Below are 21510 nucleotides of genomic sequence, written 5' to 3'. Positions count from 1 at the left end.
CCTCAAGTTCTTAGAGATCTGTGACAATTAGTAAGAAACTTTAATTTTAGTGGTTACATGATCATTATGGATCATTAACATAGTCACTTGCTTTTTTGGCATTTTCCCAACAAAACTGGCTTTATTATCAATTGTGTGATTGTCTACTGTTAGAACTAATAAATCTGATAGTTTCAAGCTTGGAATTATTTATTTGTTTATTTATTTTTGAGACAGGATCTTACTATTTAGATCAGGCTAGCCTTGATACTTGCAGAGATCTGCCTGTCTCCCAATTGCTAGCATTAAAGACATGCATCACTACCCCAGATAGCCTCTGACATTTTAATAGTATATTAGAAGTATAACATACTTCAATCAAAAAGATTTTATCAATAAAAGATACTATTTTATTTAGAATAACTAATGATAGAAATAATATGAAATAATGAAAATAAAATGGTAAATATACATTGAGGGTTATTTCTGTAACCTGGAAATGGAATGATTGTATGAGAGTTGGGAAACCCAAAGCTGTAACAACAACAACAATAAACAATGATAACAACAACAAACAGAATAGAGCAAACAAAAAACATGGAACATGCTGCAAAACCGGCTAATGGTTAACTTTGGAAAGTTGAATATGTAATATGCAATAATTCCCAATTTTGAATGTCTAATGTGTGAAGAATCTATATACCAATAAAAGTCAAAATAGGAAGGTAGTCTGGATAGAAAAGACAGTTCACAGGAGGAAAACACCAAAGGGAATTAACACTGTGGAGTGTGCTAAACTTCATTTAGCTAAGGGTGCAGAATGCAGGGTACCCTGCTGTTGGGGGTGCTATCTCCACAGGCTGTGGAGGTGTGTGTGACATCATACATACAGAGTGAGCACCCCTCACCCATCAGCTTTGCTTCCAGATGTTGAGTTGGTAGGATCTGAGTAATGGTCCTAAGCCTCATGGCTGAAGGGGAAGTGACCTTTTTGTAGTTAGATAAACTGGAGCAATGGTAGCTGGATCTTTTTCCTTTTGGGATGTAGTGAGGGAGGGAGAGAAGAATTGTGACACGAGGAAGTCTCTTCCTCTGGTGCCCCTTGACTGTTCAGTCCTGTGAGCTGTGGGTGTTGCTGTGGGTGGCCGTGTATGTGCTGTGTATGTGCTGTGGGTGGCCGTGTGTGTGCTGTGGGCATTGCTGTCAGTGGTTGTGTGTGTGCTGTGATTTCCTAGTGTCTGAAGAACTTACTTATAGAATAACTTTATAATAATTTCTTTTGTTACTGGTAATTAATATTTTTCACATGTTTCTAATGCATAGTGCTCTCTCTTAGTTTTTTGTGGCATCAGATCCAACCGTTAAGACTGACCGACTGTGGCATGACAAGTACACATTGAGGAAATCGATGATCCCTTCCTTCATTACGATGGACCAGTCTAGAAAGGTAGGGCTGGGATGGAAGACACTTTGCCATTGTTGATTTGTTATTACTCAGAATGCTTATGATAACTATGTGACGGAAACTAATTTTCAGGTAAAGAAGTTTTGTATTTGCTAATATCTATGTGTGTGTGGTTTTTTTTTTTTTTTTAGCTCATAGAACTCAACTCACTTGGTACAGATCCAGTACTCATGTCCTATGTTTTTAAATCATTATGTAATGTGTAAATGTTAGAAATGTTTAGATCACTGACTTATATAAAGGTGATCATAGCTTATTTTCCTTTTTAGGTCCTTTTGATAGGAAAGTCAATAAATTTCTTGCACCAAGTTTGTCACGATCAGACACCAACTACAAAAATGATAGCTGTGACCAAGACTGCAGAGTCACCCCGTGATGGTATGGCTAATTGGATGGTGGTGGTGGAAGGGCTGGGGATGGTGACTTGTCATTGTGATGGTGATGTGAGGTGGGGTATGAGACAATGATAGAGACCCTGGTGGTGACGATACTCTGTAGCATCTGTAGATCACCCAGCTTACTAAAGTACGTTCATATAGAATATATATGTACATTATGAAATAATCTTTTGCTATGTGGATGTTCAGTTTTTTTCAAATATGGAGTTACATGGTGGCATTGGAGTAGAGTTAACCACTTCCTCCTTAGTAACTTTCATTGCTTTTTTATCCCCCGTAAGGATAAAATGCAAATAAATACAGCAGATGGGAAGGCAGTTTAGCCTCATGACTCAGGGTCTTCAGAGGTCAATTTCTGCCTGCATTTTAAAGGTCCCCTCATCAACTGGTAGAAATCTGCTCCCCCTTTTCTCACTTGCTGCCTGCCTCAGCCTCCAAGTTTACCTTACAGTTTACGTCCAGTTTCCCCTCTTGCCATCTAGATTCTTCTGCCATCTTGCCATCTAGATTCTACTGTATTGGAAATGAACTTCAGCCGAAGGCTGGGGCAGCATTTAGAGGTTTGAGGAGCACCTGACTCTCTCCATGATGGCGGAGGGCAAGGCCAGTCTATGATAAGTGTTTCTGAGGTCAGGAGACAGCCTGTATAGTTCCTGAGAGCCACAGTATCTCACCCAAGTGCCTTGTGTGAAGACTTCATTAATGTGTCCTCTGGGGTGGTCGTGGGAGAGAGATGGGATCCAGAGTCGGCTCAGGGGGGAAGGGAGATAACTGAGATAGATGTGTTTAAGAGATGGAGGATGAGTACTGGAGTTAAAACCTTTCCATCATGCTTAGAACATACAAGAGGTGTCATGGTCTCCTGGAGTCAGACTGTGCCTGGGTGGGGTCTACACTGATGGCTTGGCTCTGGTCCCATGTACACCTTTACTGTTCCTTTGTTAAAGTTCATGTTACACATGGATGTGTACCTTTCCCTATTGCTTTCTACAGCTGAAGATTTATTCACAGACTTAGAAAATACATTTCAAGGGAAAATTGATGCTGCTTATTTTGAGACCAGCAAATACTTACTGGATGTCCTCAATAAGAAGTACAGCTTGCTGGAACACATGCAGGCCATGCGGCGGTACCTGCTTCTTGGCCAAGGAGACTTCATAAGGCACCTAATGGATCTGCTAAAGTGAGAAACTCATCTTTGCAGTATGCAGTATCTTTAAACATGATAGAGACCGGACGATTTTTCTTTAAAGGAATGAGTGATATCAGGAGGAAATGAGTTGAATTCTTATAAAGTCTGTGTTTAAAACAAACTACATAGATACATTTTCTCGTGGGGTTAAATCCTTTACTCTTTTCATCGGTTGTCAGTAGACCGTCAGATGTGTGTCTTGCTGAGTTCATGGGGAAGCCTCATGTCCCCGTGAGTACTCTGACATGAGCACTGTCCCTGAGTGGGTGGAGTCAGGCAATAGTCACATTTAGCTGTGTCTTCAGTTTGAAGTTAATTTGATAAATACATATTTTAAATTGACCTTTTAGGTCACATGTTTTGTGCAGCTTGACAAAGCATTGTCTTCTCACTGTGTTTCCTGTGGTCTTCTTCCTGTTGTGGAGTAGCCATGCCTGGTGCTGCTCAGAGCTCCAGACAGGGCTGATGATGAGTGGGCCACATATGGTCAGTGTGGTCACAGCAGCACAGTGTTTTCATTGAGACATTTGAAGGGTGTTGTCACTTGTTGTGTATGAATAAGTGTTCCCTTTAGGATACACAGTTAAACTTTCCTCTGGGGACAAAGAATACCTTACCTGTGCTAAAGAAGCTCATGCTTTGGCCCTGTGACCTCAAGGTTAGCTTTATCTGACTTCCCTGGAGGTCCAGTCCCCAGCTGTCCCATCTAGTCACCTGGCAAGTTTGTATGGTGGCGTTGACCTGGAACCCTGAGTAGGGCGGGCCACTGGCTGGTGTGGATGCTGGACAGTCCCACTTACAGCAGAGCATTTCCACACCAGAAGTGAGGGAGCTTTCCCAGGGAGTTAGAGAGTGTGTGAGAGGAGCTGTTGAAGAAGATGTTCTCTAGGAGCCTGTGGAAGTGCACAGAGTGTGGGGCATGCAGAGAGGACACATGTGCAGGCAGCCTAGCCAGGCAGCATAGTTAGAGGTCTGGAGAGCATTGCAGGTCCCCTCTTCCTCTTCCCCAGGGCTCTGTCTACCCTTCCTGGAGTGTCATCCGACTGCAGTGTTCGCTCTGAGAGGTGTGATTTAAGTGTAAAGGGAGAACCATCTGTCTCTCCTGCTGTCCTCTTGTCTCTCTCTACCCAACACTGCACAAGCACACCTGAGACACTCACCATCTCATAACCAGATGAGTGGTGCTGCATGTTTGGAGGCACAGCGCTTACCAATGAAGCATGGTGGTGGGCCCTTCGGAACCATGTGATCTGTACTTGTGTAGGCATTGGGTCTTTTCAGGAAATTATAATAATCCTACTTGTAGGCCAGGAATAATTTTTAATATTTTGAAGAATGTGCTTTCTACAGCCCTGTATGCAGGGCTTTTTTTTTTTTTTTTTTCTATGAAAAAGTTAGAGTTTTTTAAAGGTATTTTAATAGATGCTAAGCCCAGAGGTAGGAGAAAGATGCACTCAGCAGACAGTAAAACATTTCAAATCATGGTATATGTGCTCAGGGTGGCTGTCTTTGTTGTCTTTACAGTGGGCACACGCAGGGTTTTGGAGCTCTTTAAAGGACATCTAACCTACCTGAGACCACACACAGGACAGTTGCTGGGAACACCATAATGCTTTTATAACTACCTTTATCTATCCCACCTGCCTTTTCAGTTTTTGAACTTCTACTTTTTAATTCTTATTGTTTTAAAAATTCAGAGAACAATAACTTTAATTTTAAACATATTTCTTAAGACCAGAACTTGTTCGCCCAGCAACGACCTTGTATCAGCATAACTTGACGGGGATTCTTGAAACGGCCGTTAGAGCTACCAATGCCCAGTTTGACAGCCCGGAGATCCTCAAGAGGCTAGATGTGAGGCTGCTGGAGGTATGTGCAGGTGCTGGGGACACGTGGGGCTGCCTTGGGGGGGCACGTGGGGCTGCCGGGGACACGTGGGCTACTGGAGGCACATGAGGCTGCTGGGGACATGTGGGGCTGCTGGGAGCAGCTGAGACCCAGTGTCTTCCTATTGTATCAGGCACAAGACTGGTCATTCCTGCAAACTAAACATTCTGGCTATGTTCTGTCCTGTATTAGAAGAGCCAAGTTCCTTTCCTTAAATCACATTATCTTATTAAGGGCACAGCTCCCAAGTTGGATGCTGTGCATGAAACAGTCCCACAGGGCACGGGGACGTCACAGATGCTTAGCAAAGTGTGCCACATCTAATAGTCCATTGGAGGTGATGCTCACGGTCAGCAGCTGGGGCCACACCTGCAACTCAGTACGTTGGTGGAGGTGGGACAGCAGAAGGGCTGTGCCTGGAGTTGAGGTTGTGCACACAGTTCTTCACTGGCTGGTGGGTTGCAGCATGGTAGAGCCCACTGGTTTTTTTTTTTTTTTTAAATACAGCTTTTTGAGTCTTTGAGACTGATAGGAGGCAGTGTAGTTCTGTCCTAAAAATATTCTGAACTGTGAACATGTCTGAGTGTCTGCAGGACACATGTGATGTGCCTCAATGCTTCTCAGTTCTGTAGATGCATGCACCCAGGAGGAGGCAGATCTCTGCTAGCCCACAATGTAGAGCACTTACTGGGTTGAAGCCTGTACATTGTTTTACCATCTGTTCTTTGAGCAATTAACAGGTTCTTCAGTGAGAAGAACAATTCATTATTGGTTGTTTTATTGCTTTAGGTCTCTCCAGGTGACACGGGATGGGATGTCTTCAGCCTGGATTACCATGTTGATGGACCAATTGCCACTGTAAGATCATTCTGTGTACTTGTGTGTAATGTTCACAACTGTTTGAATTGCTGGGCATTTTACTGTTTCAAACTGACTTCCTTTTCTAAAAACTAAGATTCAAAGTAATTGTGCTGTTAGGATGTGCCCACCGAATGAGTTGCTTAAGCCAGGACTGTGTTTCAGATAATTATTAATGAGAGCTGAAATGCTCAATTATTATAAGAATTCTTAGAAATATCATTTGTTCTGTCACAGGTTTCAGCAAGTGCTTAGTAAATGAATTGTTCATTTTACACCATTATTCTTAGACTGTAGCAACTAATTTAGGATAATTTGAAAAGAAGCATAAAGTATATTTTTCAGGGAACCATATTTTTCCTACTTAGGTGAAACTTGATATTTTGTGTTCATTTAAGCTGATGAGTTGATAGCGGTTGCATTGTTTGTGGTTCTTGCACTCATGTGTGGAGAAGGATGGACCTTGTCTCCTGCCACATCCCAGAAACTTGGCTAGAGGGGTTGTCTTCACATGTCACATATCTGTGCTAAACTGCCTTCCTTCAGGATTGAGTAAAGCCCTCTGACCACAGAACCTCTGATACTTACTAATTTCTGCATCTGAAATGTTGGGGAAGTTGCAATCCTTTTTATTATTGGGACATTTTGTTAAGCATAGTCTGATTGAGCTCTAAAATCCCATCTCTAATGGTTGCTGCAGAGTTGGCCTCATGACTGTTCCTTCTGTGGGATAAGTCACATTCTTGCTGTGATGATTCCATGGAAGCCACACTCACAGAATGCCACATGTCTCATGCCCACTGTGGACTGAGAGCTACTGGGGAGGGAAGGGTTCTTTGACTCATGATCCTCATATTTGACTTTGATCCAGTCAGAGTTTACACACACAGTTGCTGTTAAATTTAATCTTCCACCATATTCAGAGAGGCCTTTCTCCTTGGCTTGTATCCTGCGTAGTGGTTAATGTGTAAAATGTGTGGTATTTCATTAAATTATTTAGGATTTCATATTATCTGCCTTGTTAGTGCCTTATGTATTTTCATGCATGAAGATGCAATAATGAGGCTTGGGATAGAGCACTTGCCTAGCATATGTGAGTAAGGTCCTGAGTTCCATCCCAGGCCCCAGAGCCAGAGGTGCCATAGTAAAGATAATTGCACTGATTGTTAAGAAAGTGAAAGTGCTGTGGTGAGGAGGTAGGCCTAGTGTGGTCTAGGTGTGTCATATCAGATGGCTTGTCAGAGTTACATCCAGTGCTGTGTATAGCTAAAACTCAGGTTTTAAGTACAGCTTTAGGAGGACTGCAGAAAAAAAAAAAAAAAAAACAGTTTATACCACAGCTTTATTTTAATGACACATCTGTGACAGCCCTGTCTGGCCTACAGATATGAATTTGTAGGCCAGCTGAGTTGGTTGTGATAACAGCCTGGGCTGCCAGATGGAGAAAGAAGACAGGACTCTAGGGTTGTTTGATAGCTCAGCCAGGAATGGAGTGTAGGGGTTTCTCCCCTGCATGACTTTTGGTGTTTCTGTCAGGGTGGTGAAATTTTATCACTTGTCATAACTATGGGCATATTATTACACAAACAAGCACAAGTGTTTGTTTGTCAGATTTAATTGTATACAGAAGTTACTGATATTCAAGGAGGGGCCAGGAAAAATGGCTCAGCTCAGCGACTTCAGTGTTTGCTGTACTAGCTTGATGACTGTAGTTCAGGTCTCCTGCTCTCATGCTGAGTGGACATGGCAGCCCTCCTGCAACCCTGGTGCACAGAAAACAAACAGGAGATCCCCAGGATGAGCTGATGGGCTGGACTAGCTGAATTAGTGAGCTCTGGGTTCAAATAATAGGCTGTCTCAATAATAGATAGAGAACAACTGAAGACATCTGCATGCACATGCACCCATAATACACACATGTGAGAAGAAAAACACGAACGATAAAAGGAAGCCTATTTTATAAATACAGTTATTTTTCCCTGCTTTTCCTTTGGCTAATTTGTGTGTTACCTGTTTCCATTCTATTCTCATTAATTGAGACTGTCATTTTTGAACAGAATTTAATTATAGTAGGAATATATCTTGTAGCAATCATATAATTATATCTTGTATAATAGCAATGTTAGCTTCTACTAATTCTAAGATATAAAATGTCAGTGAAATTTTTGGATAAGTCTAATTTGGGACATTGTGCAATTCACAACCCAGGTTACTGAAGAACACATTAGCTAAATCCAGCTCATTAACTGTGGGAAGTTATTTCTGGTTGATCTTGCTTCTCGTGAGCCTCAAATTATTTGTGGTAAAGTCCATCCAGATTTAAGTGTGGTGAGGCCGCTGCATCTTGATTCCAGCAGCAGAAGACTGATTTGGAGGCCTTGCGGCCATGCTGTGTGCTAGCGCCTGCTGGTGAGGGAGTCTGAGAACAGGGCATCATCCATCAGGGCTGCTCTTCCCACACTGAGCAGGATGGAGACTAGCTCACTAGTAAGGTCTCTGCAAATGAGGAGTCTGGAGCTTGCCGTATCTCTGGACTATAGTCTCCCTTAGGTGAGCAAAGTAGCCAGATGGTAAAACTGCTGTATGTGACACTTGCTTCCAGGTCAAAGCAGTAAATGTCATCCTCTCACATAGTCAGTACATGAAAGATTATGGCTTAACTGAAATTTAAAATCAATGAGAATATGGTACTTCAAAGCCCGGTCTATGGTGTATCATGTACATGGATAAGAATCCAGTAATTGACTCGTGGCATCTACATGGGTCATGCTTAGTTTCTGTTATCATAGAGTGATAATAATTAATAGTGCAGGAAAGAAGTGGTACACAGATAATCCCCCAGACACATGGATTTGATTTTGGGATTACTTAAGAGCAGTTTTCAGTCAGTCCTGTGTGTAGTTGTTTGCTTGTCCTCCTCCTCCATCATCATCATCATCCAGAGCCTGCCATTGAGTGGCGTTGGGGGTAATGGATAGGCAGGTACCTGTGACATAGATGTGTGAGGTACACAGAAGAGCACAAGCTGGCCTACAGTCAGAGTTCCATGCTAAAGTGTAAGGAACAAGTGTGAGGAGACACTGGCATGGAGTATAGATAGACCAGTGGTGAGATGAAAAGGTAGGCCGAGCACCCCCAGGTCCCATGAAAAGCGCAGATGACAGACATGGACAACTCAAGATGTTTTGGAGATCAGAGTTCCTTCAGAGCAGATTGTAGCCTTGTTCCCATGCTGAAGGCATGTTCTGTGCAAAGTCGGTGCGGGCAGCTGTGACCGAGGGTGCATGTATATGCTTCCCCTGGTGATGCTTACATGAACTAAATTCCATGTGGCTTACCTGATGTTCAGGTATGACTGGACAGCCTGGGTTTTTATTTGTGAAACCTAGCCAGAACAAGAGGGATAACAGGAGGAGGGCTGGAAGCGGTGACCTGTGATGAGGACCTTGGGGTGGAGATGCTGCGGGGCCTGCCTCTACATTTGTCACTAAAGCAAGTGACCCCTTTGTCTGTGTCTCTCAGAAGTTGGGGTTTACAGTCAAGGATCCAAGTTTGGACTGATATGGGCTGGGTGTAAAGTCTTGGTGAGATATGGCTAAAAAGTTGACCTACTGGTTAAGAACACTTGCTGCTTCCAGGGGACCCACATTCTACTCCTAGCACCCATACAGTGGCTCCCTACTATCTGTAGTTATAGTCCCAGGGGAATCCAATGTCTTTTTCTGGCCTCTAAGGGTACCAGGCATGCACATGGTGCACAGACACACATGTAGGCAAAGCATAAAAAAAATTGAAAATAAAATAAAATTAAAAAACAAAATAATTGGAAAAAATATGAAGCTGGGCGTGGTGTTGCACACCTTTAATCTCAGCAAGTGGGAGCAAAAGCAGGTGGGTCTCTTGAGTTCAAAGCCAGCCTGGTCTACAAGGGAGTTCCAGGACAGAGAAACCAGAGTGGGGGAGAAAGTCCTGGTGAGCTGTCTTCCAGCCATACCTCCTTCACCCCTGTGCCTCCAGCTGTAGGGCTGTTGTAAACATGCCTGATGCTGCCTGGCCTATACGGAAGCAGGTGGCTGTTGTTCTAGTGTGCCTCCTCAGAAGTGTACCATTCTCCTTCCTGTGTACCATTCAGAGTGTGCTGAGTCCTGTGTGTGCTGACGGTGGGAAGGCCAGGGCCTGCACTCAGAGATCCTTCCCATAAGAGCTGCGACCTGTCTTTTGTCTCTGTAGGTGTTCACACGAGAGTGCATGAGCCACTACCTGAGAGTGTTTAACTTCCTGTGGAGGGCCAAGCGCATGGAGTACATCCTCACTGACATACGGAAAGGACACATGTGCAATGCGAAACTTCTGAGGAACATGCCAGGTAAAGGCAGGGCTAAGTCTGCACTGCCACACTACCAGTCTGGTGACAGTAAGCAGTCCAGTGCTAGAGAAAGTGTACCACAGGGACTTGTGCGGTGAGTTATTTGGATATTGTGTCTTGACTTCATTAGAGAGTAAGAGAAAAAAGTAAGTCACAGCGGATTTTTTCCATACTGTGAAGTTTATTTTAAAATCACATTTGTTTTCCCACTAATGTTCATGGGTATAGTTTAATTAAAATAATAATAAAAATTATGAATGCCCGAGTCTATGTGTGTGCTTGGTACACACACAGGTCAGAGGAAGATGTTGGATCCCCTGGAATTGGCATCGCAGACAGTTTTGAGCTGCTATGTGGGTCCTGGTTGTTTAACCCAATTCTCTGAAAGAACAGACAGCGCTCTTCACCACCAAACCTTTCCAGCCCCTAGTTTTAATTTTTGTTGTTGTTGTTGTTTTGTTTTTTGAGACAGGATTTATCTGTGTAGCTTTGTACACCAGGCTGGCCTTGAACTCACAGATATCTGCCTGCCTCTGCCTCCTGAGTGCTGAGATTAGAGGGGTGCGCGCCACCACCGCCTGGCTACCTAGTTTTAATTTTTAATCACTGATTTTCAAGGAAGGAAACCCTTTCAATAGGTCCTTGATTTATTTAAGATTCACTTAGTACTTTAATTATATTCTCGTTGAGGTGTTAATTTTTATTTTGACCGTAATCCAGGATGTGGACATGTTTTACATTTTATAATTTAGGACTATAGTTAAGACACTTCGGCATTTAGTCAAGATTTTGTTAATGTTACAATATTGAATTACTTCAATTGTGAATAATTTTGAGTTCATTATGTTAAAATCGATTATGAAAACATTTCATAAGCCTCTCTACAGAACTAAACCGAATCTGCTCTTGGATGAGTAAAATAAGTCATTATAAATAAAACAGCAGTTGTTTGAAGGAAGAGGGTTCCTCATCACTGCTGTGGTTGTAGGGTGACTCTAGATGGCTCCCAAAGGTCCAGACAGTGATGGCTTCAGCAGACTGCAGGCAGTGGTGGCCTCCCAAGCTAGGGTGGTTAAAGAAAGAGTGGCCTTTACCAGGGTCGCAACACTACTGTATAGTCATTGATGGCTGAGAAGCAAGTAAAAGGAATGCAGCTAGTTTCTTGTTTCTTGTTTCACGTAATGAAACTGGCAGTATGGTGGATGAGCTTGTCTTCTTCACAGCCTTCTCTCTCACAAAAAACTGGCGTGTTAGTTCCTCTAGGAGGAAGAACACAGTGTCTTTGTGTAGAGCTAAGGTATGTCTCCCCCAAGTCTGATCCTGCAATTGTATTTTCTTTTGTTTAAGCTGTTTACCTACTCACAGCGATATAAAATGATGTTTAGACGTTGGGCTTTTAGTGTTGATCCTCTGGTAGGATGGCGACGAAGCACACTGGTTGGTGGCACTGTGGTCTGTTATGTGTAAGATAGTAGAACTCTGTGAGCTTAAAAAATGTGAGTTAAAAAAAAAAAGAAAGAAAAGAAAAAAAAAAAAAAAGAAATGTAAGTAAGTGGCTAGAGAGTTAGCAGTGGTTTAGAGTACTTGTTGTTCTTGCTGAGGACCAAGGTTCAATTCCCCAGCACTCACATGATGGTCACAACCAATTATTACTCCAGTCCCAGAGTGTCCAATGTCCTCTTCTGACAGCCTCCGGCACCAGCATGCCTATGGTGCATATGCATACATGGAGGCAAAATACTCATACAATAATAAAACAAATACTAATTTATCATAAAATAATAAAAAACCAATCTAGAGAGATGTAGTAGCATTTCTGTTTGAAATTAGTGTGTATGATGCACCACATTACCCCTGGACTAGAGTGGTAGCATTCTGCTTCTCTCTGTCCTTTCTGACTGCTGAGTAGGACTGCTCCTGCTGGATGGTGTCTGCAGTGACGCCATGCCCTGCCCTGGAGGCACCCTTTTAGGCACATCAGTCACCAGTCAGTCACATAGTCTCTCAGGAGGCATTGTGGAGAGCTCCTTATCACATGTCCTTCCCTCCAGGGGAGAGCAGTTCAAGGCTGTGCAAGGGAAGAGATCGCATGTCTCTACTTAGGGTTGACTCTCAAGTTTATTGGAAGGCAAAAATGGAAGGCTTGGAGAAAATGAGTCAACAGCAAGCTGAATAAATCAAAGATGGAAGGCCCGCAGAGGAACCCAAGTCTCTTTCAACACAGAAGCCATGGAGGAACCTGGAAGGAGATGCACATGACAGTTTTCTGGTCACTGCATGATAGGAAGCTTTGGGGACAGGAGGTGGGAATGGGTGCCTCCTCCTGTGTCACAGCCTCATTTGCAGACAAAGTTGGGGAGGCTGAGACAGCTCATGGTCTGTTGAGAAGCCATGGGAAGCCAATGGCTAGCTTTCTGTGTTCATCTGCTAGTTTTCCCTTAACCACATTTTATCACTTCTGAAGTAAGCATTGCTCCTCTGTCTTCACTTTTCAGGGTGTGTCTGAAGCTGCCGAGCTGCAGCCATCAAGGGATGCATTGCCTTCATGTGTGTCCTCCACAGCCATGGTCAGTTGCCTTTGGAAAGATGGCCTGAGGTGTAGATAGAACAGTGTGTGTCACTAATCATTGTAGGGAGATGGGCAGGTGCTGAGAAGTGATTTGGGGCTACAGACCAATGTGTCATACAAGCCCAGGGCACTGGGCTTGGCAGCTGTTTTCTTTGTGGTGATGTATTTGACAGTGGTACATCGTACAAAGATGGTACCTTAGATGTCTTCCTCTTCAAAACTTGTGTGGGTAACTTGATGTTAGTGAAGAGAAGAGCCCTGTAACCAACGTCGAGACAACTCTCTGTACCTGCCTTGGGTTTGACTGGCTATAGTTGCAGGGTTTAAATTTGCAGAGAAATCCTCAGAACAGCATCCAACTTGAGCTCAACAGTGAGTGTTGTCCTGGTGACACTTGCCTGTAATTCACACACACTGAATGATGTTAGGAGGGGCACAAGGGCAGCTGGGTGTTGAACACAAGACATGGAGAAAAATGCTGGTTCCTAAAATGTCTTATATTCCCAAGTGTTTGATTGAGCCACCTTAAACAGAGCAGAGCCATGGGAAGTATGAGTTGGGGAGGATATTTTGAAGCTGTGTTGAAACTGCTTTAGGATATTTCTTAAAAAAGAAATCTTGGACTTAGGGTGGTAAGGTGTCCCTGCTGCAGGAGTGCTTGGGGATGCCTGGGTCCCAGAGGGGCTGATTCAGCTCACACTGAAGATCTTTGAGTAGCCTCTAGAGGGCAGTGGACCACCAGGAATAAATCTGTCTAGTGTCTGCGTAAGCAGAAGGGAAGGATGGTCATTAAAAAGATTTGTATTCGTCTGCATCAGTGTCTGTGCACCACGTGTACCTGGTATCTTCAGAGCGGGAAGAGAGTGTTGGGTCTCCTGATACATTACTGACAGTTGTGAGCTGTTATGTGGGTACTGAGAAAGAACCCAAGTTCTCTGCAAGAACAGGAAGTGCCTTTAACTGCCAAGCCATCTCTCCAGCCCCCTGATAGACATGCCTCACTTTGTTTGTAAAACTGGGTGTTAACCTGGTGAGGTACAGGTGTACATTCATTGCACCTCAGTGCTGTGTTACACTGAGACTACTCTCACAATGTTGACAGGTTCTCCTGGGCCAGTCATAAAACATACTTCTAAGCATGTAGTTTGTATGCATTTTCAGGGTCCTGGATAGAGCCAAGGGAAAGCAGGTACAAGGTATGTTTTCAGGTATAAAGGACTATGCTGTACCTTTGAGGAAAGTCCACATTCCTCAGAGCCTCCCAGCTGCTGGCAGAGTAGTGTGACTCCTTGACCAGGAAGGACAACCATGAGGGTCACTGATTGCACTCACGCCCCTGGAGGTTATGTTCTCGACCCCATTTTCCAGCAGCCAGTGACCTCACTGTCAGTCGCCACTATAGAAGAATTATCTCCTTCACTAGAAGTGACAGGTTGAGAACCTGTGTCTGTCACATAGTGAATTGTAAGCATTGTTCGACATGGCCCCAGTCATGCAGGTCTTGTGGGCAGGATTTGAGCACTGGGGTGAAAGTGCATACAAATTGCTTTTCCAACTGGATCACACAGCCTAGAGACTATTGCAGAATGTGCTCAAAGTGCACAAATGTGAGGAGGCATACCCCAATGCACATGGATGTTTCAGCGTGCACTGCTGTGTTCCATGGAAAATTCCCTGGAACATTCACCATCAATGTGAGAGAGGCAGAGCCCTTTTATTCCAGCTCTGGGTGGAAACCCAGAGTAAATCTGTAGAGTATTTTCTTCCAAGGTTACGACTAGGCATAACTTAGTAACTCTTGTCAGGAAGGCTGTGTCCTCTGCATGGAAGTCAGAATTAGGTGAGCTAGCCAGGTTTCAGCAGAGAGGCCCTTCAGGAGAACTGGGGAGCATAGGCATCTTGTCGGCTGCGTGGTCAACGTAATGTGACTCTCCTTGGAGAGATGTGAACAGATGTCTGCTCATTTCAGACGGGAAACCAAAACAGACGAAAGTAATAATTACCCTGAAGTTCAGCTTTGCAGACCATTGAGTTTGCTGGGTTTAGGAGCATTGGGGAGGGACTACTTGAAGGAGCACATGTGCCCCAAAGGCACATGTACAGCTAACATAAACTGTGTCCCTGGAGCTCTGTGCCGCTATAGATGTCTGGGCAGCTCTACATCTTGGCGAGCCTCCTGGCAGCTGTCCCTGCTCTTGTAAAGATGGGCCTTTCCGCTGCCCTGGACTGGGGAGGTTCATTATATTAACTGTCTCGCAAACCTCCCTCCTCTGCACAACAGCTGTATTCATAGATGCAGATTACAAATTGTGAGGGAGACCTGTGGAGTTTGATATTCTTCTGAGGGTCCTGGGTGCCAGGTTGCCGCGCTCCTGGTTGAAGACTACTAATAGTCACAGAGACGTAGTGCCTGTGGTGTGAACACAGCTCTCTTCAACTACCGGGGGTCCTGATGGGACAGTAAGGAGTCTCTGATGTTTTGTAAGGAAGATGTAGATGTGTTTCTAACAAACAAGCTGTTACTTCTGGCCAGGGAAGCATGGGAACCCTGGAGCCTATCCCTGTAGATTCACTGGATTGCCCACCTTTACACAAAACCTCTTTTTTGGGGGGAGGGACCCATCTGTTGCCTGACACTCCCTGGGGAGTCTGTATTCACCCGAGATAGGGAAGGCAACAGCAGAATTCCACCCATGACTATGTTGGGAAACCAGTGAATTTAATCGGATCACTCGTATGAGTAAGGGTGACTTAATGTATCTAAACCACGGAAGGAGTTTCTCTTCCTTGGCAACTGGTAATTGTGTGTATCCCAGAGGGAGGATTGATAAAGCTCATGCAGTTTGTCCATGAGGAGGTGGTAGTGGGCTCGGCCTGGTAGAGTGCAATAATCATGCTGCTCTGATATGAACCATGTCTTGGCCAGAGGATAGTTTTGCAATATCGTGGTTTGGTTTTTCCTTACTCCTGGGACCTTGCCTGACAGACACTGTGCCAGTGCTGTCCAGGACAGCAGTGCTGCTCAGTCTCTAGCCCCTGAGGTGTGTCTTTCTTGATGTCATGCTTTCTCTGGGAGCCACAGTCCTATAGAGCCCTTAACCTGTCACTTTGTATTCCTTGGTTAGGATTGCTGCTGTTTATTAGGACCCAGCACCACAAGCTGGGTCACTTAAAACATCAACTGTTAATTGTAGGAAACATTCTAAAGGCCAGAGATTCAAAATTAAGCCACAGTCAGTTCCTTTCTGCTCCCTCCAAAATCTAGGGAGGCTGCTCCTGCTTTCTGTCACTACTGGTGCGTGTCTGCTCCCTGGACCCCTGCCTTTTCTTCTTAACTGATTTAGGGCCCACCCTGAGGCCCTCGTGTCTTCAGATGACTAGGGGGAGCTAAATAGTCTGTGCATGGTGGATGGATCAGTTGCAGAGAAGACATAAAATAAGGCTTCTATTTATGCATTGTGCTCAGTTCTATAAAATAAACTTTTATACTTAGCTATGTGGTGTGTATTACACCTGTGTGTGTGTAATCACAAAGCGCAGAGACTGGAAGAGGACATGTAGTGTTCTTTTCTATCACTCTGTACCTTACTTCTTAGGCTGCCAGCCTAAGATTTTCCTGTCTCCGACCATCCAGTACTGGAGTTACAGGCATGCATAGCCATGTTCAGTCTTCTACATGGATACTGGGGAATCTGAAATAAAGTCCGTGAGCTTGCAAAGCAAGTACTCTTACCCATGGAACCATCTCCCTAGTTCTGTGCTTGTCTGTTAAATATGACCATGTCTTGTTTCATGCTGTTTCTCCTTGGGCCTTATCTTTGATAAAGTAACTTGTTTCTCCTTGTTGTGTAGCCAGGTCCTTTAAAGCACACAAGTGGATGAGGACTTGTCCCCACTCAGTGGTCTGCAGTGAGGCTTGTGGATGCTCCATTAAAGGGCAGCTTGCAGGCAGAGATCTGTGCTGTACTCAGGCGTGTCCTCTCCCCTTCCCTCCCCTCCCCTCCCCTCTTCTCCCCTGGTGACACTCTGTCTCTTGCAGAGTTCTCTGGAGTTCTGCATCAGTGTCACATCCTGGCCTCTGAGATGGTGCACTTCATCCATCAAATGCAGTACTACATCACCTTTGAGGTAAGCCGCGTTCCTGTCCCAGGCAGTCTGGTCAATGGTGTGAGGGGTGGGTGCTACCTTCAGAAGGTGGGTGCCACCTCGCCCAGCCTCCACTCATCCTTTCAGGTTCTCGAGTGCTCCTGGGATGAGCTTTGGAACAGAGTGCAACAGGCCCAGGACTTGGACCACATCATCGCAGCACATGAGGCATTCTTGGACACTATCACCTCCCGCTGTCTCCTGGACAGTGACTCCAGGGTAAGTCTCACTCCTACAAACCAGGACTGAAACTGTCAAATAGAACAGCTTGGGAATTGCCTGATACTGCCACATCAGTGATAATGGGAAAGGCTTATTAAAATTGGTGTTTGAGGGTCACTTTCTGAAAACAATTGAAATAAAAATTGATGAAAAGAGAGTGTGTCCTAACATCTGGCTGTGACAACAGCCGTGAGCAGCCATACACTGTTGGTGGTGTGGGGAATGGAGAAGTCATCATGAATGATATCCTTGGAGCTGTGGCAAGATGAACACCAGAAAGGCATGTAAACATCAAAACAGGTGGTGGCATGTGTGAAAGTCCCAAAGAATGAAGAAAGCGGGGACTCTAGGTGTTTTTCTCTTTATGCTAGGAATCAGTCCCAGGGCCTTACATACCCTAGCCTGAGTACCCCATCCTGTTGTCATAGTCTTAGTCTGGGGTAATGAACTTTTAGTCAGTGACATGTGGCTGTGTGAGATCAAACAGGCTGCACAGAACTTCGAGCATCCCCTGGCCCAGGGCTTTCTGCTCAGTCCTTTTCCTGTAGAGGCCCTTGTTCTGGGAAGGCACATGTTCTGAGTAGCAAGGTTCTGGGGTTCTGATCTACTTTAAAGATCTGGATCAAGAAAGAACACACTCTGAGCTTGAAGTAGGTAAACTGTGTCTGGGTGAAGCCTTGAGAGCCGTTCTCACGGTGTGCACTGCTCAGACACACTCTAGGCTTGCAGGCAGTGTCTCTGCCTGGACTTTACCAGTTCTGTTCACCTGCATTTGTCTTCTGTGGTGGAGAAAAGTACTTGGAATAAACTTAATAGTTAATGATTTATATGCACAACCAATAGTGATAAAAGGCGCATCTGTGTGGAATTTGTTTCCTAGATACTGAAAAGTAGCACAAAAGTGCTTAAAACACTTGAACATAATTAGTAACTCATGATGTGTACGTGTGAAGTGTCTCCGTCCTATTGACCACTTCCACTAAGTCCAGTCTCTGTGAGGTTGGCACTGCACTGAGTGTCACATCTGTCGCCTGGTACCCGTGTTTGTTATGAAGGTGGTGTTCAGCCATCCTTTTTGATGTGCCTAGACATGGAATCACCCACACAAGGGCCAGAGTCAGGATTCAGACCGGTGACAGGGTCTCTACATGACTCCAGGATTCTGTTTTTAGAGGCTCCTTGCAGATTTGTTGGGATTAAATTATATGATTCACCACGGTAATCAACTTTTAGATGTAGCTGCTCCCCTTTTCAAGATGTTAAAGTCCTATTTTATGTTGTTTTGCATAGGTTAACCTGGTGTGAAAGTTACCAGATGTAATGTTGGGATTGCAAGGACTGCACCCATATGGGCATCCTATTAAGTGTGCTCTTTGTTCTCATGGGGGCTGAGCCATGGAAGGACGGGAAATGTCTGAGACAAGTTGACTTGCCCTTGCTGTTGCCTTTTTTATTAGTTGCTTTGGACATGGTGTCCCCTCACAGAAGTATAACTAAGACACAAAGCAAGGACTAGGAAGAGCCTGTCCATTTTTCTGTTACTGTAGTCCTGGCTTCAGAGATGTGTGCATACATCTAGACACACAAAGCACACAGGTGGCCTTTAGTGTGTGAACACCCTCAGTTCACGCTTTGTGCAGTAGATGTTACTTTAGAACAGTCTATTCTCAAGAGTCAGAATTCAGTCCTGTGGGACTCCAGCAGCCACTGGTGAACAGCATTAACCACTTTGGCAGGGTGGAGGCCTCATGACCCAAATACTTCTTAGCACTCCTCCAATATGGATGTACTGGCGACCTGTTTCTTTGAGGTTTAGAGGGAACAAAGCACCAGCATAAGTAGAAATACCTCACCACAATGTTGCGGTTCTGTTAAATTTTGGGTCTTTTCTGTGTCTTTTCAGGTACTTTTAAATCAACTCCGAGCTGTATTTGATCAAATTATTGAACTTCAGAATGCCCAGGATGCAATGTACAGAGCTGCTCTGGAAGAGTTACAGAGGCGGCTACAGTTCGAAGAGAAAAAGAAACAGCGTGAAATCGAGGTATGGTTTTTAACTCATGCTTTAGCTGCTGGCCCATCACTGTGGGGACAGCAATAGCTTTTCTGCCAAAATATCCGCATATACTGAGGAGGAGGAAGTTTTGACTGCTGTCAAATTGAGTGGTGCCCCAGTGTCCAGACTCGATGCTGTACTGTTGTCTACAGAGTCAGCCCGGAGCTCTGCGTTGACTTGAAACCAATTGAGTGATCAGCCACCCTCACTCATTTTCTGATGCATGAGTGAGGTTTCCTTAGGACATGCCTGTGTGTTCCCAGTGGCCTAAAGAGAGGAATATGAAACAGATCAGTCAAGCTGGTGGTGGGGTTCTTTGTCCTCACTGGCCTGGACGGTCTGCTGTTTTGAGGCGCTAATGAAAGATAGGTCATTTAGTCAGCTGGCATAGTTAGGTTAGTTTCACTCTTGAGTATTGTCCCTTTAAAGCTGGTGTGAGGGACCTGGCAGCCACATCACAGGCCCTGGAGTGTGGTGGAGTTTGGAAGCAGGGAGTATGTGTCCTTAGGGGCTATGTGACTATCTCCTGGCTGCAGTGGTTTGTGGGTAATTCTGAAGAGTCATGGGATTCACACACACACAACTCCCAATCCATGCCAAGCAGCCTGTGTGTGACTGGCAGTTATGGGATTCCACCCTAGCTATCTCTTACTGTCTCGGAGCCTTTGGTAGAGTTGTCATCTGTGAGTGACTTGTAATCATGTTAGTCAGTGTGACCTCGGTGTCAGGTTTTCACAGGTAATGAACATGGCACTTACTCAACATCCAGTCAGCATTCAGTCCTGCTGGCCACCTCCCTTCCAACCTATGCTCTGGAAAGCTGTTAGATTATGTAAAACAGCCTACTGAAACCAGCCTTTAAGAGTTCGTTCTAGGTAGGTATGGTACACACCTTTAATCCCAGCACTCGGGAAGCAGGATCAGGTGGATCTCTGAGGTCAAGGCCAGCCTGGTCTACACAGTGAGTTCCAGAACAGTGTTACATAGTGAGTCCCTGTCTCAAAAACAACCAAACAAAAACAGACAAAGATTTATCATTCTGATGATATCATGGTGGTTAGTTCTGTCCATAAGGGACACAGCACATACTAAGTGCAGGCTCATTAGCTGCGTTTCTGAAATGCTTGATTATCTAGGGAGAGCTGTCATGCTGCAACTGCCTGCAAGATTCATTTAAATCCAGAAGGTAAAACAGTTTTGCAGCCATCATTCAGATGCGGATCCACTGAATCGTGAGGGGTGGAGCTGGATCTTGAAGAAACGGTTTCGGTGTCTTGAGTGCCTTGCTGCGGAGGTTGGCTTCCGAGCTCTGTCATGTTGCTGTTAGGTGGAGCAGTCCCACAGGCCCTTCCTTCTGCGATTCTTGGTTCTTCACTACTCTCTCCCACGCTTCTTCTCCAAACACCTTCCGTTATTATGATATTTCCAATTCAAATTATGATCAAAGGGCTTTCACTTCTTTTAGTTTCAAAACTACATTTTATACATTGACACTGTTGGATGTAGCATTAGCATACTTCCTTTCTGCTGCCTGTGACACCCACATTTCAGCACACGCCTGTGTTCAGTAAGATTCTGGGACCAGTACCAGCCATGGTAACTGAAAAACAGTGACCGTGTCACTTCCCCGAGGGTTATTCCACTCAGTGGGTGCATTCAAAATCACCTTGTCCTGTCCTGTGAAGTGGCTTCACGACACTATTATGTCCCTTGTCTTGTCCCATGAAGTGGCTTCATGGTGCTATTGTGTCATCTCGTTTCTGCTGCTCTCTGTGTAGTAGGACATGGATGTGAAACTCTAGAATTTTTACTAATTGAGGTACCAAATGGAAAATATGTTACAAAATGTTGGAGATCATTCCAAGAACGCAGAACTCTTTGTATTAGTCTAATAAAATTGCTATAACTTACTGTTGCAAAATAAAGGAAAATTTTAATTAACCCCAAGTAAAATCTGATTAAAGATCTGTGTGGTAGATGTGCTCATTGGTGACATGCCAAGAGTGAGACTGGGAGCGGCTGGCTCATCACACCGTGCACTGACAGTCAGTCCCCCAATGTGAGCGCAGCAGGGATATGGGACAGAGAAAGCAGGGTCTTCTGCAGAAGTGCTTGGCATGAAATCCAAGATAACCCTGAAGTGAATTATTGGAATGAATATGAGAGTTTGTCCAGCTGTCTAGAAATCAGTTAATATGCAACAGTCAGTTTTCTTTCCATCAATGGCAATTGGGATGAAAGTTTAAAAAAAAAAAAAGTGCCATTAAAAGTAAATGTAATGTGCACCTTTTGATAATGAACTGGAACAACTTGACTTCCTTGAAGTTTTTGCATCCAGCGAGACTCCTGGGACCAATCCCCGTGGATTCTGA

General features: G+C 44.5%; 1 protein-coding gene across 1 annotated transcript in view; it reads left to right on the top strand.

The window, feature by feature from the left end:
- Tubgcp3 (tubulin gamma complex associated protein 3) overlaps window positions 1-21510 on the top strand; it is a 54062-nt gene that overhangs the window by 28340 nt on the left and 4212 nt on the right. Inside the window, exons 12-20 of the mRNA XM_051181999.1 lie at window positions 1316-1426; window positions 1714-1822; window positions 2836-3025; window positions 4768-4903; window positions 5711-5779; window positions 10010-10145; window positions 16754-16842; window positions 16948-17079; window positions 18986-19126. Coding sequence (XP_051037956.1) covers window positions 1316-1426; window positions 1714-1822; window positions 2836-3025; window positions 4768-4903; window positions 5711-5779; window positions 10010-10145; window positions 16754-16842; window positions 16948-17079; window positions 18986-19126 — 1113 coding nt within the window. The remainder of the gene's footprint in view (window positions 1-1315; window positions 1427-1713; window positions 1823-2835; window positions 3026-4767; window positions 4904-5710; window positions 5780-10009; window positions 10146-16753; window positions 16843-16947; window positions 17080-18985; window positions 19127-21510) is intronic.

Source organism: Phodopus roborovskii, unplaced genomic scaffold (genome assembly GCF_943737965.1).
Source record: "Phodopus roborovskii unplaced genomic scaffold, PHOROB, whole genome shotgun sequence".
In the NCBI taxonomy this organism is placed as follows: Eukaryota; Metazoa; Chordata; class Mammalia; order Rodentia; family Cricetidae; genus Phodopus; species Phodopus roborovskii.
The sequence above is the reverse complement of the archived record's forward strand: the minus strand, read 5'-3'. Positions and strand labels throughout refer to the sequence as shown.